A 24959-nucleotide genomic window follows, 5' to 3' on the forward strand; every position below is an offset into this window, starting at 1 on the left:
AACATACCAAGTATCCCAAGTAATTCAAAAACAAAGGCCAAACAATACTATTGCTAATAGAAGGCTACACGCCATTTATGCTAACTAATACTTACTATACGTACTGTACTGAACAGAACTGACATCGCAACTAACTTCTCAAGGCAGCAAACACCACAACTGTGTTCTTTCTCTGGGGGAATACTCATCAGATGATTATGTATTGTACAGTTTTATAGACCTAAGGAGTAAATACATTTCTGCTGTTTCATAGAGAGATTATACCTGCATTTTTCCTTGTGTTTAATTCAACAAATATTTATTGCATACTATAGCAGAAATGTTGATTTATTTATTTAAAGATTTTATTTATTTACTTGACAGAGAGAGCGAGCGAGCACGGACGAGCACAGAGGGAGAGGGAGAAGCAGACTCCCTGCTGAGCAAGAAGCCTGACGTGGGACTCAATCCCAGGACTCCAGGATCATGACCTGAGCCAAAGGCAGACGCTTCACTGACTGAGCCACCCAGGCACCCCAATAAATGACTCATTCAGGGATAGTCCTGTGATAAAAACAGAACCAGCAGGAGTCTTGATTCCTAAGTCTGGGAGGTGGACAGTGATAGGCAAAGAGATATGTGGAGCCAGCGACCTCTTGGAGATGCCCTACCTGCAGAACGAAACTAAATGAAACCCAAGTGCTTGATCCAGCCATACCTGCAGTTCGCCCGGCGTCTAAACTTTGAGATTATTTCAACTAGTAATTCACTTCCTGCTTAATCCAGTTAGATATCTGAAACATGCCAACTAAAGGTGCCCCCACACTTACGAATATTTACGAGTCTTCAGTTCTCTTCCAGAACCTGGCAAAAACCAAAAAGTACAAGACAGTCCCTGCTCCGAATGAACCGAGCACAGAGTGTGGAGGCAACACAAGTCTGCCAAAATAGAGTCCTAGATGCTATGGCAATGCCTCATGCACCAGCAGAGAGGAAGGTAAGGCAAATACTGACAGAAGGCGGCTGAACACCATCTAAGAGGATATAAGGAGGCAGCAGAGCCGACTCTCGGCCTTGAAGAATAAGTAGGACTGAACCGAACAGAAAATTGTGCAAGGACATTCCAGTAAGAAAACACAGTGAGCTGAAGGCAAGAAGTTTATCTTCAGGATTTTCTTTTTCCCTAATGCCTAGTCCAGTCCTTGTCATGTATTAGACACCAAACACAGTTTACGGAGTGAGCAAAGGTATAAAGATAAGTGATTGGATAAACAGTTTCTTTGGAGTTAAGGCCTTGGTCCGTGACATGATGGCCTTTTATGACATTGCTCCTACAGGAAATGAGCCTCTTTTTACAATAACCTACTCTACGTCGCAGCTTCCAGGAAAAGTCATCATCAAAATGAGTTACTGCTGAGATGGAAAAGTGCAGAAAGGCGAGCTTTCATTAATTTCTGGGTTGCCTGTATTTTTTTCTTTCCCAGCTATGAACAAACGAGTTCTCCAAATGCTTTAAGTAAATAAACAAATGTATAGGTCATAAGGACTAAGGACTTGTACCACTTTTCAGTAAAATCGTATATATCTAAATAGGAATGAACAGTCATTACAAACTCTGACCAGAGAAAGAAGCGGTTCAAGGTTCCGCAGCCTATGGTGGCGTCACAGCACAAGTCAGCACAGAACAAGAGCTCAATTCTGTATTAATTCGCTGCCGAAACTGTGTAGGAGAGCCGAGTCTCTGCACAGGGCGTGCTTGGGGATGCAGGGGACCTGGGCGGATCATCTGTGCATCTGTGCAGATGTGGGAAAATTGTTTTCATTCCCCATTTTCACCTACTGCGTGTATTTCTTCCTTTCATCCTCGTTGCAAAAGTTACACAAGACAACGCGAATGAAGGACTGGCAGGTGGAGGAAGGTCAGTGGTGAAGTCGTTATTAATAATGAGACGGCAGTAAACAGAAGCAGGAGCTCAGGAAAGGAAGGCGTTTTGCAAATAGGAAACAGACTAAAATCTTTGTCTCCTTGAAGTGAGGTGATTAGGTAATTGGATGTTTTATCAATTAGGGTGTTTCTCTGGATAAAAGCAGCAGCGATGTTTAAATATAGTCCTCCAGGGGCGCCTGGGTGGCTCAGTGGGTTAAGCCGCTGCCTTCGGCTCAGGTCATGATCCCAGGTCCTGGGTTCGAGCCCCGCATCGGGCTTTCTGCTCAGCAGGGAGCCTGCTTCCTCCTCTCTCTCTGCCTGCCTCTCTGCCTACTTGTGATTTCTCTCTGTCAAATAAATAAATAAAAATCTTAAAAATAAATAAATAAATAAATAAATAAATATAGTCCTCCACATTAAAAGAGAGTATTTTGGTAAATTTAATAAAGCTGAAGGCACCAAAGCTGACATTCTGTTTGCCACTCAACAATTTAACTTACCTGACATTTACATTATCTCCCTAATGCTCACTTCCGCTGTAAGAACATCATGTAAGGAGAGCACGAAAGACAATTTCCATCTACCTGTACAAACCGTGGACCACGAGTGTGGCCAGGTCACGGAGTACAGCTGTGGGGCAACATAGCATACAGAGCAGAGGACACGGATTTTCCTCTATTGTGCTTTTCTGAGATATTTTGGACACTCTAATGCATTTGGTAGCCCAACCCGACCACGTGGGTATCAAAGACCTACACCTCTTTCCCATAAAATAGATTAAGAACGCCCATTTTAAAAGATGCTCTATCTTATGCTTATGTCCAACATCACCTGCAAGTGCCGTAATTCGTTCGTATAGGACAGTGGAAACGCTCGGAACATCTTCACCGTCTCTGCCGTCCAGTGCAAACGCGTAGCACGTTGGGAATGTGTTCAGTCAGAATGACGCTTAAACGGTTAGAAATAAAACGAGCTTATAAATCAATGTCAAATTTTAAAGATGTCTGTTTCATAGAAACGACTTGGTATTCAGTTTCTCTGCCATGTAGAGACCTATAGGTGACTCTATACTCCTAGATGCGTCCAACCAGAAATAAACCACACTTTTCTAAAGTAGAATGTCTACTTGGAAATGTTTTCAGATGTTATAGAACTCCTTTGTTATGCACGCATATACACATATGTAACAGAAATACATAAAACACAAAATTCATGTATCTCTTGAAAAAATATTTTCCCATTTAGAAAGGATTCACTTAGGGGCGCTTGGGTGGCTCAGTTGGTTAACCGTCTGCCTTCTGCTCAGGACAAGATCCTGACTTCCCAGGATCTGGCCCCAAGAGAGGCTCCTGCTCTGTAGGAAGTCGGCTTCTCCCCCACCTTCTGCCCCTCGCCACTGTGTGTGTGTGTGTGTGTTTCTGTTACTGTTCCTTTAGAGTAACCGGTTCTTCCAGCAAACTGGTCGAGAGAGAAAGTGGTCAGGCGCAGTGGGAGAAGTGCATCTCTTAGTGAGAACTGTCTTGCGAGATTTAGAAACATGGTTCTTACCTTCAGAAAGCAAACAGGAAAGGGGGGGAGCCGCTGGGGAGTAACTCTGAGACAATCACAGCTGTAGCCACAGGCTCAAGAAATGCGCTCACACCTTACCCCTGCTTCTCTGTTTCCCAGCCCTAACTCCCCCTACGCTGCTTTTACTTGGGGGCTGGCCACCTCTGGGTGGCGGCATTCACTGGTGACTACGTGTCCTTCTTTAGAGACAGCCACCCCTAGGAAGGGACACGGCCTGTCTCCCTATGTTTAGTGGGGAAGTTCTCCTCCATGACTGCAAACTCGCCTCCCTCCGAATTCCACGGTGCTTTTAAAACGAGGGAATGCTTCAGGTAGGCACAAAGTGCAGGCCAACACGGACTGTTACTACACGATGCTCCTGCCCCCCGAAAAGGGCACCGCTGTGCACTCCAACAGTGTGGCCGCATCCTCCTGAAATCAGGATCAGCATCCAAGATTCGAGGAGGAGGTGACAGGGTGAGGACTCCCCGAAAAGGAGGGAGGACAAGGGTGTTGCAGGGGGCAATGAATGCCCCCCCTAGAGGTACTAGTATGTGTTAAGGTGGTAACATGGGAAAATAACACTAGGAGCAGAGCAGACTGGAAGAAGAGATTAGACTCAGAAACGCTGAGAGACGGTACTGTCCTGGGGGCCAAAGTGTGGCAAATAACCCTTCTTCTGTACCCTTGTCCCTCTTTGTGGAACACACGATAAAATCTTGTGGGATGACGCCAGGCACAGGGAAAGGAGAGTCAGGTTCAGTCTGTTTTCTCTCCAGGTGTCTCTTCGAGTTAAGACTTTCCTACTCCCCAGCTCAGTGCTCCCATCCAGAGCACCTGCGTGCCCGGGACCCGCACAGGATCAGGTCTAACAATCAATCCATCAACCGACTCCCTGCCCACTAGAGTCTGCATCTCTGATGAGGAAGAACTGAATTCCCCCCAACTTTGTAAGCCCCGGACCAGCAGCTTAAGAAACGTGTGATAAATGGTTAAATAAACCAGTTCAAAACTAAACTACTAAGCAACACCGAGAAGCAAAACCAGCAAATTAAAAAAAAAAAAAAAAAAAGAGGTCTTAAAGGGCAATTAAATTACTCTATATCCAGAAGAGTAATTTACTTAAATCCAGCACGCAAAATATATTTATTGACGACACCCTAAATGTTATGGCTGGCCCTTAAATTGCAAAAACGAAATGTGAATGCATTGGAAATCCTTCCTTACCTCAGGGAGCTGAGCGTGTTAATTAGCTGCATATGAATATGATTAGGGGAAGAGACAGACGGCCAGGGGGTGGTGGAGGGGGAGAGAAGGAGACTAATTTTTAAAAGAAAGTTTAACAAGGTAAGAATGAACTTTTGGCACTTTGGGAACGCTTGTCCCGTGACACTCAGAGGTAGTGGAATGTGACTCACCGGCAGTTGTGCTCCTAGCGGGAGATGTGCCCTTCCCTTTCCGCCAAGGCTCTCGCAGTCCCATGTTCATCCAAGCTGCCCGGTGACAACGGTTTCATCTCGGGAATCGGCCTGGTGGCTGCGTCCAGCTGCAAAACACAGCTGACGGGCTATGCCCCTGCCAGCATCTGGCCGGGAGGGCTCTGTCTCTCCCTAAACTTCAGATGTCATCGCATCTCCGTGAGCCCAAGCACCCCACCCGCTAGACAGGGGCCTTCCCAGACTTTATAAGCATGGCCAGCCCCGGGGGGCTCTGCTGACATGCAGGTTCTGCATCAGGAGCTCGGCTAGGAGACCTCAGTTTTGTCCTTTCTGGGAAGTTTCCTGGAGGGCGGTCTCAGGCGAGGACCACTGTCTGCTCCGGAGTGCCAGAACCAAGCGCTTGTCCTTCTGCATTTCCCCCAAGGACACTTGCCCAGCCTCCCCTCCATTCTCAGGGCGGTCAAGAACTCGCACAGGAGTTGGGCCATGCTGGGGCATTACGGGGTCGCCAGCATCAAGGGTCTCAGCGCAGGATACAAGGTCTCCCTGAGTCCTCACGTGCAGGTGGGCCCAAGCACCGGTGCGGTGGGCCCGAGCCCTGGTCCCGGCACCCCAAACAGGGGGGCAGAAAAAGCCCCTCTGCAGGCTGTGCGGGGCCTGCCCTCCTCTGGCTCTTGGAACGCAGGCCCCGGGCGCAGGGCTGTTTCTGCTCCGCAGCCGCAGAGGAAGCCTGTCGTGCAGCCAGGGGCCGCGGGCAACCTCCAAGCAGGAGTCTGTGGCTCCTCGGGCACGCGTATTAGGCCCAGGCAGGGCAGCAGCTGGCCGACGGGGCAGGTCGGCGGGCCGGGCCACCGCGTCCACCTGTCCTGAGTCTACCCCGAGCCACGCGTGCCGCCCGACGAAACAGGCCGTGGGCTGCGGGCCTGCTGTGCGCCTCGAGCTCCAGGACTGAGCACCAGCGCCGATGCCCGCATCCCACAGGGCAGACAGGTCCCCCGAGAAACTCAGAGAGGTCAGGCAAGCTACCCGGGGTCACCCAGCCTCAGGAGTCCAGGGCGGACGGCGCCCGAAGCCCACGTGCGAGCTCTCCCGAAACGCTTAGATAAAAACGCCCGAGGCGCTGAACACGGAAGGAGGCCGCCTGCCCACGTCCAGGCACGTGGACGCCGCCCTCGCGGCCCGCTGGACCGCCCCCAGAGTGAGGAAAACAAGGGGAGAACCACTTCCGGGGCACAGACGCGGGCGGGGGCAAGCACATCCGGGGCGCCGCCAACGAGGGTCGTTCAGGGCGAGCAAACTCGCAAGTGACGGGCCCGCCCGCAGGTGCCGCTAAGACGCGCGGGCGCACGAACGCGCATCGGTGCGTATCCAACACAGCAGGACTCGAGATGACACTGGTGCCCTACCCGCGCCCCAGACACCGGGGTCAAGCGTCCGATTGTGCGCCGCCATCTTGAGCCCGGTGGCTTAAATGCAGTGGGCGTCGGCTTGATGACGTCGCAGCCCCGCGCCGCTAGGCCCTCCTCGACCCTGTTCCGCGAGACCTTCCTGGGCAGGCCCTCCGCGAGCGTGGGGCAATTCTGATTGGCGGAGCCTTGTTGAGTGACGGCGCGGCCCCGCCTTCCGGGTTAGGGGGCCGCTCAACATGGAGGTGCCTCAGAGCTGCATTGGTAGGGCGGAGCGCTGGGCGGGCGCGGGGCGGGCTCTGGTCCGCAGAGGTCTCTCCCCGAGGTGGGCGGGTCGGAGCGGCGACCCCCGCCCCCCCTACCAGGTCCCCAGGCCCCGCAGTGATGCTGGGCCTGCGCGTACTGCCGCCTGGACGCTGAGCGCCCCCACTCCAGTCCACTCTGCCCAAACGATACCCAAACCGGGGCTCGGCTACGCGGGCCGAGCCCGCTCCCGAGCCCAACGAAGGTCTTAGGCCCCTGTACTCGAGGCCCGGGCTGAACGCCCCGGCGTGGGGGAGGGGCGGGGACGAGACCCCGAGGGGCCTCCAGGTGAGCCGCTCTGCTGCTGCGCAAAGGCGTGCACCTGTGCCCCTCGGGCCCACCGAGCCTCCGGGAAAATACTTGCATCGTTTAACTGATCACGAGTGGGCGAGTGCCGCGAATAACCTGCCTCGGGGCCTTCAAATGCCCTTGCCGGCCGTGACCTCTGTCTCGAGAACCTGGGCAAGCCCGTCCATGCACCGCTTTGTGGGCATCCCTTTCGTGTGTTCCTTTGGGTTGGGGTTTGGGGTCCTTCAGTATCTACACGGGTGCCTGCAACGCGAGTGTGGGCCCAGGGAGGCAGGGGCTTTTGAGATGCGGTGATGCTCTCGCCGCGAGCTCGCGTGTCCTTTGTTTGGAACTCGCTACTTTGTTTGGAACTCGCTACTGTGTAGCGAATCCACCTTCCCAAGAGTAGCCGTCCCCCAAGAAGTTCAAAAAAAGATCAAGAACAACAACGACAAAAGACCAGAGTCCTTGCCACATGTAACGTAGTGATCTGTTTCTTGCCGGGCACATCAAATAGCAGATTTGCACACTCTAGGTGATGAAGACATAGGGCACTTCCCTTTTTAAAAATTAATACAGCTGTATTGGACCAAGATGAGGGTTTTTAAAAAAAAAAAGTTTCCTTGAAAATGTTGATATTGAATGAGATTTTCATGGACGATACCGTGTTGAGCACAGAACATTTGTATTAAAACAAAACCTTGGAAGGATGAGGCATGAGACAACACAGCATGTGCAATAAACTGTACCGACTGACGGCCTTTTTTGTTTTTTGTTTTGGGTATTTTTATTTTTATTTAATTTTATTTTTATTTTTTTGCAGCTAGAATGAAGCACATCAACTTATCCTTTGCAGCATGCGGGTTCCTGGGCATTTACCACTTGGGGGCAGCATCTGCACTTTGTAGACACGGCCAGAAGCTCCTGAAGGCTGTCAAGGCCTTTGCAGGGGCTTCTGCGGGATCCTTGGTGGCAACAGTCCTGCTGACCGCACCAGAGAAAATAGAGGTAATGAACTTGTAAGCGGGCTGCATTTCTCGCCAGCAAACTAACACCCGGCCACCGACATGAAGGCTACCCCCACCAAGTGAACTGCAGAGAAATAATCCTTTGCCTGGCTAACACAAAAGGTTAAGAGTTTTCTTTCAAAAATTAATCATTATGCACCTGTCTTCTGGATTTGGGAAAGATTATTTCGGATCACAGTGAGACAAGGAAATAAAATGCCTTCCCCCCCACCCTTCCCACCCTTGGGTGTCTATTTAGTTTCAAGGTCCCAGCTCTCTGTTTCTTTCAAGCAAAGGGTATTTCTTCTTTATCTAATCATGAGAACAACCAGCCCTGTTTTCAAGACCCGGAACACAGGGCTGATAACGCTTTGTTCCCTCCTGTTTACAGACAGGTGTCTAAAGGAAAAGGTGGACCAAGAATTCCTATTCATCAGAATGATGTAGAGATTTTATTTTTCATTCTCCTGGTTAAAAAACTCTGAATTCTAAGCAGTCTGTCCAGAAGTAATGAAAATTAACCTTCTTTAGGTATTACACTGGATGCCATCTATGTTGTAAAAATGCTTTCTGCTTCTAAACAGCAATGCTGCATTTGCTGACTGGGAGAACTGTCTTCTTCTATAGGTGCTGAAAATCCTATTCACTCGTAACTTACACACTCTAGTGGCTTTGAACAACCACTCAATAACGAACACGTTCGTGCCCGAGAATAAATTTAAGTCCCATTTAAAATGTCAAAACTACAAAACTTGAAACATCCAGACTCTTGTTCTCATCACCTAGGATGAGCTGCTTATGTAGGAAATACTGGATTTGAAGCCAGTCCTACGAGAACCCACTTAGGTTTTCTTCCTGTCTCTGCACGGTTGCGTTCTGGGAAACCAGGGAACGGATGCGGTGCTGTACACACTGCACAGAACGAGAACCTGAAGGCAGCGAACATAGACGTAAGGTGTGAACACAACCCCCACCTCCCACCCCCCCCAAAGCTAGCAGGACCATAGGAGCTGGATTTGCAAGCTAGTTCCTTTCCAGAACTCTTGAGGCCAGGGACACCGAAGCGGTTGTTTTCGCCTCCTCAATGCCATCTTTCCGTGACGTGGCGCAAATCCTCAGCTTTGCAATTGAACAGATTTAGTTCTGAATCTTCAGATTTAGAACTGTATTAAGTGTGCTTTACGAGTAATGTGACTCAGAAATACTGCCATAATATAGCCACTTAACTGAAATTCTGTGGTGTTCAGACAGAGACAGTTCCTTTGGATCTGAGACTTGATATCGTATCTCAAGCCAGATTACCTGTTCTTGTATCTTTCTTCAGTGAATCCGAGACCCTGCTGTATTGTCTAGCTGTGTGGGTGAGATTGGGTGGGCTGTGGGTGCGTAAAGGAGCAGGACGTACGGGGTGCTCACACTGGAAGGTATGAAACGATTCTCTGTCTTTACCTGGACCATCCTCATTTCTCCTTTGTCAAAATAAACTTTCAGCCCAACGACTTAAGGTTATTTTATTTCTTTTGTTTTTAGCATTGGAAATACACCATTGCTTTGAGTTTTTTAGCAAACTGCTTTCTACTTACATCCGTGTTAGCTCTTGCGGATGGTTCCTCGAGCTTTGCGGTGTTGTGACAAATACGTGAGTAATTAATCTAGTTCTGAGTTTATGCATGTATAATTAAGAGGAGCACCTGATGCTGGATGTATTTTAGGTGGCAGGCAAATTTAGACGTCCGTATGGAACAGCTCAGTGCTGCAGGCCTTTGCTCAGCCCATAATTTGCAAGGCACGGTGTGAGGTACAGTGGAGAGCACAAAGATGAGTAAGTCCGTTGCTTAATCGGGTTCCAGTGCGGTCAGGGGAGTGTGTGTGTGTGTGTGTGTGTGTGTGTGTGTGTGGAAGTAAAATTAATACAAGAAAGTATGTTCAGTGGGCAATCTGCCCTGGTAGAAGGAGCACGCATCTTGGGGGCAGCTTCCTGACAGCAGCCCCGTGTCCACTCACGACCAGAAACCACCACCTCACAAACACAAATCTGGCTGTCTTACTCCCCCTCCCCTCCCCTGCCACCCACAGGGCTCTGTTTGACCTTAGGACAGGATGGAGACTTCTTGGGCTGCCTCCCGTGAGCCCCTGTGACTTGGTTCTCCACTGGCTTAATGATGATGACTTTCAGGCCAGTGGCCCTTGCTGGCTTGTGCTCCCAGATGTCCCTGCCAGTCTTCCTCATCTGCCCCCATCTCCTGTCCCGCTCCTCCTCACATGTTAGATCTTACCCTAGCTGTCTCCCTGGAGGCAAGCCTTGGCTGACGCCCACTGTGTAATATCTCTGTTGCTCCTGACACTAAATGACCACAAACTCAGTGGCTTAAAACAACACACAATTATCGTCTTAGATTTCTGGAGGTCATAGTTCTGGAAGGGTCTCCCTGGGCTAAAACCAAGTTCTCAGCCAGGCAGTGCTCCCTTTGGGAGCTCTGGAGGAGAATCTGTTTCCTTGCCCTTTACGGTTTCTGCAGGCAGCGTGCATGCCTACGCTCATGGCCCTTCCTTCCGTCTTTAAGCCTTAAGCGCACCCCCTTCCAGTCTCTGTCTCTGGCTGTGACACTCGAGCCTCCCTCTTTTACTTACAGGGATCCTTGCGATGACACAGGCCTCGCCTGGATAAGCCAGGATAACCTCCCCATCTCAAAATCTTTCACTTAGTCACTTCTGCAAAATCCCTTTGGTCCTGTAAGGAAACCGTCACAGAATCCAGAGACTAGAATGTAGCCATCTTTGGGGGAGGGGGGCTTGATTCCACTTATTGCACTTTCACAGCGCTCTCGTCGCGTTCTGGGATCTACGCAGAAGCAGTCCTCGGTCTCAGGAGGGCAAGGCCTCTTGGTACTTCATTGCACCCGAGTCCCAGTGCCTAGGACCCAGTACAGGTTGTGTTGTGTGTGAGTTAATAGAGAGAGACCTGGATTCAGACCCTGAGTCTGGACGAGTTTTGATGAGCTATTGGGAAAGACGCTTAATCTTCCCAGGCCTTTGTCTTCTGACTCGTCAAGTGGGGTATTATATCCACCTCCCAGGGTTACGAGAGTATGAGCTTCCAGAATCTGCATCAGGGAGTCCCAGCACAGTACATGCCCACGCTCCTCACCACTTGAAGGCTCCCAATGCCCAAGACCGATCATCATCACGACTCCTCTCTTGGTCATTGCTATCGTCCTTAGTAATCAGAACTGTTGCAATCAGACTATATCAGAGGTCACAAAATTGGAATGGGAGAGGAGGACAGTTGTGCTGAAGACATGTGCTAAATGAGAATCAGAATTGAGCCGTCAAGGATTTCCCAGATGTGGGCAAAGCCCTTAGAGGTGGTTTAAAAAGAAAGGGGGGAAAAAAAACTGGATTTGGGAGCCGCATAGCTCGCCAGGGGACTAAGCATAGTGGGGTGAGGACGGGTCGGGTGGGAACTCACGCAGCTGGGAAAGAAAGGGGCACCGAAGGCTGAATGTTGGGTTTATAAGATGTCGGGTCCAGGTGCCTTGTGGGATGGCCAGAGAATTCTGGAAAAAGAAGGAATTTTCTCTTTATCTACAAATCATAGGTTCACCCATTTTTTTTCTTTTTCAGGAATGTAATGAATTTACCTACGAGTTTGCCGAAGAAATCCGAAGGCAGTCTTTTGGGGCGGTGACACCCGGCTATGATTTCATGGCCCGACTGAGGTACATACATGAATATAGAACATTTCCCTCAAAGCGCGTGCGGACAGACAGCTGAGGACGCTCTGTGTAAACTGGGGAACGCTCGGGGCAGCGTTCTCCCTTCTAAAATATTTACAAGGCGTTCAATAATTCAAGGTGAATAACGCAGGCCACTTTTTCTTCTTTAGAAGCGGAATGGAGTTGATTCTCCCTCCCAACGCTCATGAGCTGGCCCACAGCCGCCTGCACGTATCCATCACGAACACCAAAACCAGAGAAAATTACCTGGTGTCCAACTTTCCCTCCAGGGAGGACCTCATTAAGGTAACGCAGCCGTATCTCACGGCGGAGAGATTCAGCGAGGACTTAATTCCTTCCCCCAGGCCATGGGCATCACCGTGTTCTTTAGAACCAAGGTTTCCTGTCATGCTCAGGACACGATGAGGGCTCAATCAGTGATGTGGGTGGTGAGTGGCTTAACCGGTGTCCCTCAGAGGCCACCTCGGAGGCCCCCGCACCTCCCGTACTGGGTCTGTGCTTTCCCCATGATTGCTGGCTTGCCCACGAGCCACTGGGAGGCGGGTCGCCCATGCAACTGGGGAGCACAGTGGTACTGAGTGCCTGGCATGACGTCGCTGGTATCTCCCCATTCCCGGAAGACTTTGTTCCTGTACGATCTTATTCAGTCCTACGCAGGCCTTCTGTACATCAGGGAGGGCAGGTGTGACTCCTGCCCTTTTACTGCTTTCTTCTTTTAAAGAGAGGAAACGGGTGGAGAGATTTTACGTGACGTGCACCAGGGTCATACCGACCGGCTGCGGGGAGGCATTCTGGACCCTGGGTCTCTCGACGTCCCCATCTAACGTTCCATTTCATCCTCCCATTCTGTTTTCATGCTTTTTCTACACATTTGAAAGTTGCTCAGTTGCGAATTTATTATCTCTGGGAAATACTTTGGCTAGAGTTGCAAATACAGTGTGCTTGCTAAGGTAATACATCAAATATTTGTAAATTGGAAAGAGTGCACTTTTCTTACAAAAGCCGGGCAGTTTTTTCTCTGTTTTCCCTTTGGTGGGCATCACGGCCAGCTTCCCACAATGTGAAGAATGCGTGTTTGGACACAGCGGTGGGCGATGGATTGAGGGTAAGTGGGGAAACTTCTGCCTGAATTACATGATGAACGCATTGATTTTTACTATCGAGTCTAACTGTTGGAGTTCTACTGTGTGAATGATATAATCTGAAATGCCTAATGAAATGCTGAACTGACAAGTCAAATTACTTTGTGACTTAATAGATTAGAATATTTTTACTCGGTGTGCTGACTGTGCTACTCTTGCGCTTACAAATTAACAGTCTCTCCATCGTAGAAAACAGACATTTTGCTGTAATCCGGTGCAGACGTGCAAGCTGTACAGGGAGGAGCTGCTCAGTCCACACCTGGGTTGTCACCACCTGCCAGTGTCAGCAGACACGGGGAGCTGTCAGTGCGCTGGGCAGGGCTACGGTCACCGTGTCGGAAAGCAGGAGGCATTCCGTGCAGTTGTTACCTGCTCCTTGTGTCCGTCCTTGGCTTCTCTCTCGACCGTGGCAGAGCCCCTGGGGTTCCCATAACCCTCCTGACTTACATGTGCTATGTTGCTTACTGCCTTACTTACTCAGTGTTTATCGCCGATCTTTCCTTGCACAAGTGTAAGCTCCCAGCCGGCAGGGTTTGCTCGGTTTTGTCCGCTGTGACAGTCCCCGTGCCTGACGATGGGAATGGGTAGGTAGATGAACTGAGCTGGCATCTGTGACAGTGGCCTCACTGGGAACAAACAAAGGGGTGCCTGGGTGGCTTGGTGGATAGAGCGTCCAACTCTTTTTTTGTAAGATTTTATTTTTTTAATCTGAAAGAGACAGCAGAGAGCATGAGCAGAGACAGGGAGAAGCAGTCTCCCCACTGAGCGGGGAGCCCGATGCAGGGCTCGATCCCACGACCCTGAGACCATGACCTGAGCCAAAGGCAGTCCCTTAACCAACTAAGCCATCCAGGAGCCTAGAGCATCCAACTCTTGATCATGGCTTGGGTCTTGATGTCAGGGCTGTGAGTTCAGGCCCCACAGTGGGATCCACAATGGGGGTGCAACGTACTTAAAAAAAAAGAAAAAAGAAAGAAAAAGAAGACAGCATCTGGGTCCTACGTGTTGAGTGATCTTTACAAAATGACTGAGCTGGTCAGCGGCCTGGCTGGGACCACCGACCAGATGTCCAACGTTCTGCTTGGTGACATCCCATGCTGGATATATTATCCTCCTCTCAGTTCCTTTGATGTGACAATGTGCTTGGCTGAATCGTGGTCTCCAGCGATGTCCACTCCGTAATCTCTGGCACCCGGGGACAGGCCACCTCCCACGGCAAAAAGCATTTTGTAGATATGATCAAGGTAAAGATCCTGAAATGGTGAGATGACCCTGGATTATCTGGGTGGGTCCCAATAAATCCGTAAGTGCTTGAAAATGGAGATCGTCCCTGGATGCCATGCACGTTTGCAGTTCCCAGCTCTCACGCTGGTAGAGCACAGAGGTAGTGGGCGCTGTGGGCCGCTCCCCTCTGACGGCCGGCAAGGCAAAGGGGACTTAAGTGCCCCAGCAGGAAGCACTGTCCCCTACAGCCTCCCAGAGGGAATGCAGGCCTGCCGATACCTGGGTTGTAGCTGCACGAGACATTCTGATTTCTAGACTATGTAGTAAGAGATTTGTTTGTTATTTTGAGCCTCTAAGTTTGTAGTAATTTGTTACAGCAGCAATAGCAAACTACTGCAGTAAGTAAACATGACTTTTTTTTTCAATTTCCTTTGTTTTGGATAATAACTATTCAGAGAACTGGTGTAATTACTTGAGTTCACTGAACAGAAGAGAAATGGTTGACACAAATGTGTAATATCTTGTAAGGAGAATAATTGAATAATTAACATTTATCCTAGGTTATACAAGAAGCATTTTAAACATTGAGCAGAATGCTCTAACCTTTTTCAGAACTACAAATTGGAAGGATGGATGGATCCTGGATGGCAGACAGTGGCTAGGAAATGTCTGAAACCCATCCCTGGAATACTAAGAAGCAGTTAGTTCAACAGTAAGACCGGGTGGGGACTGAGGGCAGAGGAGAAGGCATGGAGAGGAAAGAGAGCAGACTCCCTCGCAGGGGGGGACATCCTGATCTTCTGTGCTCTGAGTAACGAGGAGGCCAGTGGCAGATTGCCCAGTGAGGAGCCATGCGGCAGGCTGGCCATTCTGACCGCCTCGGGCAGTGGGGAGGGACAGGAGCAAGCCGCCTGCTGGCCCTTCCACTCCCTCCCTCCCGGGGAGACGGGAGGCCCCGGAGCCAAGCAGGGAAGCAGCACCACAGTGCACACTTGGGTCTCCTGGCAGCTTTGCACCCCTGGCCCTCAGCACACAGCCTTGGGTTTCCTTCCCAGTGTTCAGAAATTCTGGAGGTGAGAGAGAGAAACGCCGACACGGGCCAAGAGAGTAAGACGAAAACCAGAGGTAGAGGATGTCAGGTGTCAGTTGGCCGCTGGTGAAGGAGTCTGGGAGTACTGAGTACTAGGGATTTCAACCACCGCATTGCATTTTCTACCCGTTTTATCATTAACTTGTTTATTCTCTTTCTGACTAGTGCTTTTATTTTTTTCTAAATGCTGGGCTCTTTATTACCCACCAGGTGACTGCCACGTTTAATTCCAAACAGGGAGTCTCTGTATGTTAAAGCGTGTGTGCGCATGTGTATATGTGTACGTGTGTCCAGTCCTTTGTGCATGCACGGGTGCCCGTGGGTGCTCTCCTGCACTACTGCGTGTTTTATGTGCGTCGCTCAGTATCTTCTCTAGGTCTGTCATTTCCTGACTGTGCCCTCCAGCGCGAATGATGTTCAAGCCTCAGTTTTTCCAGCTGTGAAATGGACGTAATAACTCAACCTGTGTTACCAGGGAGAACAATGAATAAAGCAAGTAAAAGTGCGTTTCTGGCTGTTGGTCACAGCCCGTATTCAGCAAATAGTAAACAAGTCAGGTACGAAGCCACACACGTGACTGGTCGGCCTGCCGGTGTGAGCCGTCATGAGATGTCAAGTGTCCCAGCCTGCCCTCTGCGGAGCGGGAGTCAGCCTTTCTTGCAAAAGTAGTTCTCCTCCCCCTTCCTTACCTTTTGTGTTCATGACTAGCGTGCTGACCTACGTGTGCAATATCTCGGGAAATGGATCATCACCTAGTTTTACCACCTTTTGGCATAGGCTTTTGCATCCCTTGACCACTGGCTTTCTTTTATGAATGTGCTCTTGTGTGAGGACTCCTACTTAAGTTGTATCAATGTCGCTTATATTTGCCTAGAAGGTTGGTCTTTCCTCTTGATATCTGCAACGATAGCAGAATATTCTCTAAGAACTTCTGTTGACCAATTATGTGGTCCAAAGATTCCCTTTGCTTTTTTTTTTTTTTTTAAGATTTGACTTATTTAAGAGAGACAGAGATAGCAAGAGAGAATATAAGGGGGGAGGACAGGGAGAAGCAGGCTCCCCAGTGAGCAGGGAGCCGGACGTGGGGCTCGATCCCGGGACCCTGGGATCATGACCTGAGCCGAAAGCAGACGCTTTACTGACTGAGCTGCCCAGGGGCTCCCAAACATTCCCTTTCTTTAGGATTGAATTTCCATAGTGTTCTGAACCTCACGTGCACAGTGATGAAATTCAGTGCCATGGTCTGAATGTCTTAGTGGCCCCCCCACCCCCAATTCATATAGTGAATTCTGAATGCCGGATGGGATAGGATCAGGATGAGGGCCTGTGGGAGAGGAAGAGGTCTTGAAGGTAAATCCCTGTCCGATGGGATTAATGCTCTGATAAAAGGGACCCCTGACCCCTAGCGTCGTCTTTCTGCCTTGGGAGGACATGGCGAGAAACAGGCTCTCACCAGGCGTGGAGTCTGCTGGCACCGCGACCTTGGACATCCCAGCCTCTAGCGACGTGAAGAATTAGTTCCTGTTGTTTAGAAGCCACACGTCTGCGGTGTTTTGCTGCAGCATCCCAGATGGACGAAGACAGAAAAGCGGTTCTGCAACGTGGGGGCGCTGGGAAGCGGGTAACGCACAGAGAGACTGGGAGAGGCGTGTGCCGGAAAGAGCCCACGTTACCGTGAGGGGACCTTGAGAGGCGCGTGTGCAGAGGACTTGCACAAGAGAGACGTGAGCTGCAGAGACAGCCTCGTCTTCTCAGGGACCTCCGAAGGGCCCATGAGCAGAATGGCAATAGGACCGTGGGTCATGAGGTCTCCGACAGAAACAAGGATGTGGTCCTGGACACTGGACTAAAGGCCCTCCCTCCTGTGGGGGATCCCTGAAGGCTTCCAGTGTTTTCTGGAAGATGCAACCTGCGAGAGAGAAAAATGGGTATTTGACGAGGCCGCGCTCCAAGCAGGGTGTTGAAGACGCTGCCTGTTGTCTCTTGTCCGCTTGTGTGAAATGCAAGGTCGAGCTGAAGACTTGGCCCCTTCTCAGCCTGTCCTTCCTGAACAGGGACTGCGTCTTCAGAACGGAGCTGGAAGGTGCGGCCCACAGCCACGTGATGAGGTTGCCGGCCACCCAGGGAGAAGCCACAGCGACTGTCCAAGATGATGGAAGTATGACCCATGAGCCGCTGCAGACGTCCTCAGGGCTGCCCCTCTCCGGAGAAGCCCAGAGTTCAAGGGCGACTGTAGACACACGCTCTCCTCTCACCGGACAACCCTCCTCCGCTCGGAGCCATGGGAGTGGAGACGCCAGACACGAGGAAAGCTCTGGGGAGCTTCTGGCAGGACACTCAGAGGTGGGGCTCCTCCCCCGCCCAGCAGAGCGTCCGGGTCAGGACCCGCCGCCATAGGCCTGCAGGGCCACACGGCACACCAAGGAGGATTATCGTCCAGGCTTAAGGTCGAACGGCATTTGCCCCTGTGCACTTCAGATCTGCTCGGAACGTGTCACCTCCTTCTGCTTCCCTAGTTCTCCCTTTTGGAACGGGAATGTCTACCCTGTGCCTTCTCACCACTTATTTTAGAAGCACAGAACACCGGGATCTCACGACTGCCTCCGCATGGAGGGTACCTCGGGGCTCACTGGGGTTCACTGAGATGGCATTTCGGGGAGACTTGGAACTTTAAACTTTGAGTTGCTGCTAGAACAAATGAAGACTTTTTGGGCTGTTGGGAGGGATTGAATGGATTTTGCACAAAAGGAGGACATGAATGTGGGGCAGCCAGGAGTGGAATGCTGTTTTGAATGTTTCTGTCACCAACATGTGGGTTGAACCTAACCCCCACGAGATGGTATTAGCAGGTGTGGGCCTTTGGGAGGTGACTAGGTTATGAGGGCAGAACGCTCACGAACGGGAAGAGCGCTCTTACCTTATAAAGAGATCCCAGACAACATTCTTGACCCTTCGGTCACAAGAGGACACAGTGAGAAGATGGGAACTGGGCTCTCACCAGACACCAGACCTGCTGAGGCCAGGTTCTTAGGCTCTACAGTCCCCAGAACTGTGATGTTGTTTATAAGTCCCGCAGTTTATAGTATTTGGTTAGAGCAGCCTGGGTAAGACTGAGGTCGTCGGGGCTGGTAGTGGTGGTGTTCCCGCCCCATTCCCTCCCACTACAAGGCAGGCATGTGATCTTCAGATATTATTTTGTCCAGAATTTACTTCTGTCAAGTCCGCCCCTGCTCCCCTATAGTGACTGAGCCAAGAAAGGGAGACACATGGGATCTGTGCTACCACACAAGGAGGAGAACCGCCCCCCAGAGGATCCCTTTATACAGTTAGACCAGAGCCCCAAGAGGCCCCCCTCCTGCAAATGCCTCACTTTTTGTTCTCCCCAACCAGAGAGACTCATTTCGGTTGCCGCACTTTTTTCGGGGGAGGGGAGTGAGTTGAGGGGCGGATGAAAATAGTGTTCCCTTGGAGGATGAAGGCCGCTGATCATTTATGGCTGTGGGTTGGTTGTTTTCAACAGATGAGTACCAAATTGAGACCCCATTTTGCAAAGGCAATGGTGCTTTGGTGATGGAAGAGCTTAGCCCTTGTGTTGGATGGAGTATGATTGGGATCATTGGCACAACGTCTTCGTCCCTTGGTCTCTTGGGGATCGTTGCCAGAGCTTCTCCATCCCTTGGTGTCTTGGGGATCGTTGGCACAAATTCTCCATCCCTTGGTTTCTTTGTAAGTTGGAATCCACGCTGTGCCACCTATCCCACAGTCTGAGGCAGAGATCACATCCATGGAAGTGCTTCCTCAGGTCCTTTGAGTACCTACCAGCTCAGGGACCCTGGCTCTTCTGACTCTTTTCCTGTGTGCCATGGGTCTGTGTCAAGTCCTTTCCTTGCGAGCCCCTTTACACATTATCCCCTGATGTCTGTGCTATTTGTCTTCACAAGGAAAGATGCGATCAGGAAATCCAAGCACATTTTAATATTAGCCTTCAGCCAAGTGTGATTAGGGAGGTAAATCCTTTGTTTATAAGAAACTCGTAAGTCACTTGCACAGCGGAGCAGAAATGATTTTGAAATTAACCGTGCCGTGGAGCGGTGGTGCTGGCCACTTGTCTGAATTAGGATCAGTCACTGAATTCTTCAGGTTTCAAGCTGATGGACATGAGTGGTCTGAGCTGGTCTTTTCACCCAAGTGAAAGCTCATTGATCTGTATTCCCAGAAAGGCTTTTTCCTGTGTCCCCCTTAAGAAAAACAACTCTGTCTCCGTTGCTAGGATGTTCTAGATTTCTGCGCACATAGCGAGAATGCTCTGATAGCAAGATCGTCTCCCATCGAGCTCTGAAGGTGAAGTAAGGCCTGAATTTAAGATGGTCCTTATCTTGAGAAGACTGGGGAAGATAAATTTGAATCTGTCTTTGAATTTCGTTTTTTTTTTTTTTTAAGGTTTTTTATTTATTTATTTGACAGAGAGAGATCACAAGTAGGCAGAGAGGCAGGCAGAGAGAGAGGAAGGGAAGCAGGTTTCCCGCTGAGCAGCGAGCCCGATGCGGGACTCGATCCCAGGACTCTGGGATCATGACCTGAGCCGAAGGCAGCGGCTTAACCCACTGAGCCACCCAGGCGCCCCTGTCTTTGAATTTCAACTACGCCAGCAGGTTCTAAATAAACAGCCAGGTCCTCATTAAACTCCACAGCAAACTTCAGGCATGACCGGAACTTGTTGGGAATTTATTCTCCGAGGAAGCCAGGCCACATAATTTTCTAAACACCCCTTTTCTATAAAATGTGAAATGAAGAGAGCTCGTCAGAAAGTGGATTGCATATGCACTTGGCAACGTTTACACAGTTGCTGCAGGAAGTGACTGACATATTTTCATCATTGTGTATTTAGTAAGAAGGAGAGAAAGCAAATCAATGTTGGAACCTACCTGCATCGCTTAAGCCGGTGGGCCGTGGGATGGGCCATGAATGGCAAGACTCCAATTTCTGCCTCAGGGTTGTTAGCTATGGCACCCCTGATATTGGGGTCCTCTGTTTCTCTGTGGTGGGTGTCCTGTGCACTACAGCATGTGTAGAAGGATCTGCGGGCTCTCCCCACTAGACGCCAGTAGTACCCACGCCCCCCAACGCACACACACACACACACACACACAATTGTGACATACAGTACTGTCCACCCAGCACTAAACGAAGACACTCCCTCCCTTTGCTAAGAACCTCTGCTCTCCAGGGACTGAGACTGAGAAAACTCTCCCTGAAAAAACAACGCTAAGACACAGCCGAAGGACACGTTTATGCCTCCCATCTTACCAAACGGCCTGAGAATATCGCTTGTCTCTTTCTTTAGAAAATCCTCTTTGCTTGCCATAAAATGGCCGGAAGCAGACCGCACAGGAATAAGAAAAGCCACTTTGTTCTTAACTGTGGGAGCTAATTTTCCCACCAAATGTAGTTTGACCTACAAACCAGCAGCGAATATAAAGGAAAGTGAGGGATGGCAGAGTAAATACATTGATTTAGAGGAGCGGCAGGCATTTTCCCATTGGGTGAGCTCTTCCTATCAGCAAGGAGGACGCGAACTGTTCTTATCTGTAGGAAAGTAATTGAATAGTATTTTTCAACCAAACACCGCAAAAGAGTTGCAGGCATTAACGTGTGAACTTCACATTATACTCTGACACGGAGCGGAAAATACACATAATTCTGATTCTAATGGTAGTGATTTTTTTTTTTTTTTTTGCAGGGCAGATATAATTATGCAGCATAATGAAATAAATCGCTATGTTTACAGAGCGCCTTTGGTTCTTTAAAGAGCGTTAAGTAGTGCAATTTCCCAATACGCGCGCTCTCCACAAACCGTGTCCGTTATTGCCACAGTGCAATGGGGCATTTTGCCAAATAACGTCATGAAGTGACCACAGTGTGCCCACAAAACATACCTAGGGTCTGTAATTGTTTTTTGAAAGGAGTAGCCGATTGCTGACAGAGCCAGATTTAGTCAGGGCGAACGCAGGGCCCGTACGCAGAACTGCCTTTCTCCGAAAAGCACCCAACTGCTGATGCTTTGGGACTCAGGAGGATGGCCTCTGTCCTGTCATCCCCCACAGGCTTGGGAGGCACTGTCCCGCCAAACCAGAGAGCGCACCCCCTCGTGCTTTTCTGCTTTGTACGTTGGGTGCGCCCCGCATCAAAGCATGGCATTCTGTCAAGCCACTCGTGCCGAGAGGAATGGCTAACGACGGGCCTGTCTACACTCACTCTTCTCTGTAGACCGTGCACCCATCTCACGCAAGGCTGCCCTTGTGCTTTGGTTTGATGCGCTGCCTTCCACATCCCGCAGTCCTTAGTACCTGGCTTTTCTTTCTGCTCTAACTAGGTAGCTCTTCTGGCACCGAGCAGCAGCCTGGGACCACGGAGGTGTGTGACACGTGTCATTCCCTCCCCCATTCCTGCTGGAATCCTTGTGTTGGGCGAGGGTACCAGTGAATTTGTGACCACACAAATCTGACGCCCTACATGCTTCTGGGCCCCCTGGCAGGAGCCCGGTGCTGTGAGGCCCTGTCGGTCTGTCCTCGACGCGCCCCCAACAACATGGGAGAATCCTCGTTTCTCCCGCGGGTCAGACTGGCGGGGAAGAAGCAGAGGGGGAGGGGAGATGACAACGGCCATCTGTCGAGGATCAGCCCTGGGAAGGACTGACTGACCGTGCAGGAGACACACAGCCTTTCCCTTCAGCAGCTTTGGGCAGCGAGGAGCCAACAGGAGCCATTGCGTAGCTAGGGAATCCTGGGCCAGCTTGCAGGACAGGATGGAGACCCGAGTGGGTTTCAGCTGTGGCAGGTGAAAACCCCGAGGACATTTCCTATAGAAAGCGCATGTTGCTGGGGACCAGATCTCTTATTTACTCACAGTTCAGAATAAATGGACCTTTGGGAGTTAACCTCAGAAAACTGCAATACCGTTTCTTTGGGGGAAATGACCTCTGAGTTCTCAACAATTCTACATACTTGATTTACAAATCAGTTTTGGGGCCATAACCCATTTCTGAATACTATATGCCCCGCCCCCAAATCTCATGAAATCCTTCACAATGAACAGCCATAGCATCTTCGCTTACAAGCTGGAAGATTATAGCTTAAATGTTCAGTGTCTACTGCTTTGTCTTTCCAAACTGAACAGTACGGATCTAGAAACTAAACTGGAAAATAAAACACATACATGTCAAAGGTTCCCAATGCCCAGCTTCTTCCGTTGGAAGAAATGGTAATATTTTTTTTTTTTTAAGATTTTATTTATTTATTTGACAGAGAGAAATCCCAAGTAGGCAGAGAGGCAGGCAGAGAGAGAGGAGGAAGCAGGCTCCCTGCTGAGCAGAAAGCCCGATGTGGGGCTCGAACCCAGGACCTGGGATCATGACCTGAGCCGAAGGCAGCGGCTTAACCCACTGAGCCACCCAGGCGCCCCGAGAAATGGTAATATTTTAAAGGGCAACCTTTTTTGACTTTCCCAAAGGAAGATAAAGGATAATTGGGTCTGTACCTGCCACTGCCTCATTACGTCTCTAGACCGTGTTGCTAGCCCACGAAAGGTCTCACTCCCCTTAGCAACATTCTGTGACACATTAGGACACCACCAAGCTGCAGGCTGGTCTCTGCTGTGAAAACCAGAGCCGTCCGCTCCTCGGAAAAATACGAGTGCCCCTGACTTTCTTGCTTTTTTATTTTAAATAAACTCTGCTGCTAGTGTGGGCCCCAAACTCACGAGCCCAAGACAAAGAGTCAGGCTGTACGGACTGAGCCAGCTGGGCACCACATGGGTGCGATGTTAGAATGATTTTTAGTCTATGCTCGAGCGCTGTGACTAGCTCAGGAGGACGTACTCGAGAACGGGGACTTACCCGGAGTTTACTGTGGGAGGGACTCCGTTGTCTGTAATTAAAATCCCGATCTTCCTCACGTGAAGCCCACGGAGCCGCAGAACATTGAACTGTACGTGTCCCTCCAAGGTCGTCTCAGATATGGAAAGTGCTGTCTTCCAGTTCAGTGTCCTGTGTTCTTTGGAGATAACGGAACTCATGTCATGTCTTACAGTATGATGTTATTTTTTGAAAAATTCCACATTTTATAGTCAATATATCAAATCTGTTGCACGCATGCGAATGCCCATGTTTATGAGCTGTTTCTTCATTTTGTTCACGTAGGTGCTGTTGGCCAGCAGTTTCGTGCCCATTTACGCGGGACTGAAACCGGTGGAGTACAGAGGGCAGGTAACGGTTTCTCGTAACCAATGAATTACCTGTGACTCCTGTAGTCACAGGTTTCCTTTGAGGGATCCGATTTCATCATGATTCTGGTACTTCCAGATCAGCTTATATGATTTTTTTTCATAATACTTTTATTTGCAACAGAAAAAAAAAATTAAGTACAGGGGCCTTGGGACTTTATAGTCAGGATGTCGAGATTCAGAATGATCAGGGAGCTTCTTTTTTCATTTGATTAAAAACTTCATTCCTTGTTTAAAAAAAAAAGACTAAAAGACTTCAAAAAAAAATTAAGTTCTATTCAGCGCTCCTTCTGTTAGCAGAACTGCGCTGTTAGGTGGGAAAAGGCATCAGGGCCCCACATACCCTCCCCGCCCAACCAAAGCTGGAGCCCTGTCCCCTCTGTCTGCCACACAGGAGCCCCACACTGGGAAGCAACCCCCTCACTGTCAGGCCCGTCACTTACTCAGGTGCTTGTCAGATGATCTGCACTGCAGGAGAGCTGTCCTCGCGTGGGGCTGCCACTCACGGCCGGGGGCGGGTCCGGGGAGGGGAGGTGAGAGGTGAGCACCGATAGCTCACCCCCATGCAGTCTGCTCCTGGTCAGCACTATGGGGAGGGGGTTTCTTTTCATTGTTTAAAAAGATTTCAGTTATTTATTTGAGAGAGAAGGACAGAAGGAGAGAGAGCGAGAGAGCGCACAAACAGGAGTTGGGGAGAGGGGTAGAGGGAGAAGCAGAGTCCCTGTAGAGGAGGGGCCCCATGTGATGCGGGGCTCTGTCCCAGGTCCCTGGGATCATGACCCAAGCCCAAGGCAGCCACACCCTCGACTGAGCCCCCAGACACCTCAAAGGAAGGTATTTTAGCAGCTCCTTTACAGTCCTACCTCCCCGGGTCCTGCACAGGTACACACCCCTATAATCAGACACGATATCATGTAACACATGCCAGAGATACACATTTTATAATGAAATACACTATCTACTTACGATGAAATATACTGTGTACTTACCACGTGCCAGAGATACATGTTTGTAATCAAACACAGTACCATTTTAACACATATAAGGGATAAGTGTTTATAATCACATACACTATCTGACACATACCAGAAATACGCATTTTATAATCAAATGCACTATCGAGTTAACACATAACAGAGATCTGTATTTCTAATCCAATACAGCATCCGTTTAACACATACCAAAGACACATATTGTAGAATCAAATATGTATCTTTCCTAAGATTTTATTCATTTTTGAGAAAGAGAGAGCCCGCACGAGCAAGGGAAGAAAGAGGGGGAAGCAGGCTCCGCACTGAGCAAACAGCCCGATGCGGGGCTCCATCCCAGGACCCTGAGATCATGACCTGAGCCAAACGCAGAGGCTTAACCCACTGAGACCCCCAGGTGCCCTCAAATACAGTTACCAATTTAACACCCAAAATCAGGTACATACTTGTGGAAGAATAAAGGCCACGCGTTTTATTGGTTTCATGATATACACGATATGTATTTAATCTCTAGTGGCGATGTGAAAAACGTTTGATATCCGTCATTCATTCATTCATACGTTCACTCACTCACTCTGAGGGCCCAGCACGGTAGCCGCA

At 49.8% G+C, this 24959-nt stretch overlaps 1 protein-coding gene across 4 annotated transcripts in view; it reads left to right on the top strand.

The window, feature by feature from the left end:
* Positions 1-6144: 6144 nt before the first annotated feature.
* The window catches only part of PNPLA4 (patatin like phospholipase domain containing 4), a 29371-nt gene continuing 10556 nt past the window's right edge, over positions 6145-24959 (top strand). Inside the window, exons 1-6 of one of the 4 annotated variants that reach the window (XM_047714923.1) lie at positions 6145-6253; positions 7714-7898; positions 11522-11616; positions 11784-11919; positions 23093-23176; positions 23288-23353. In XM_047714923.1, the coding sequence (XP_047570879.1) occupies positions 7719-7898; positions 11522-11616; positions 11784-11919; positions 23093-23176; positions 23288-23353 (561 nt within the window). In that variant the 5' untranslated portion in view covers positions 6145-6253; positions 7714-7718. Of the gene's footprint in view, positions 6254-6453; positions 6564-6635; positions 6891-7713; positions 7899-11521; positions 11617-11783; positions 11920-23092; positions 23177-23287; positions 23354-24959 lie in introns of those variants that run through there. The other 3 variants (XM_047714921.1, XM_047714922.1, XM_047714924.1) reach the window with 3 other exon arrangements.

The sequence above is a fragment of the Lutra lutra genome, chromosome X (genome assembly GCF_902655055.1).
Source record: "Lutra lutra chromosome X, mLutLut1.2, whole genome shotgun sequence".
Classification (NCBI taxonomy): Eukaryota; Metazoa; Chordata; class Mammalia; order Carnivora; family Mustelidae; genus Lutra; species Lutra lutra.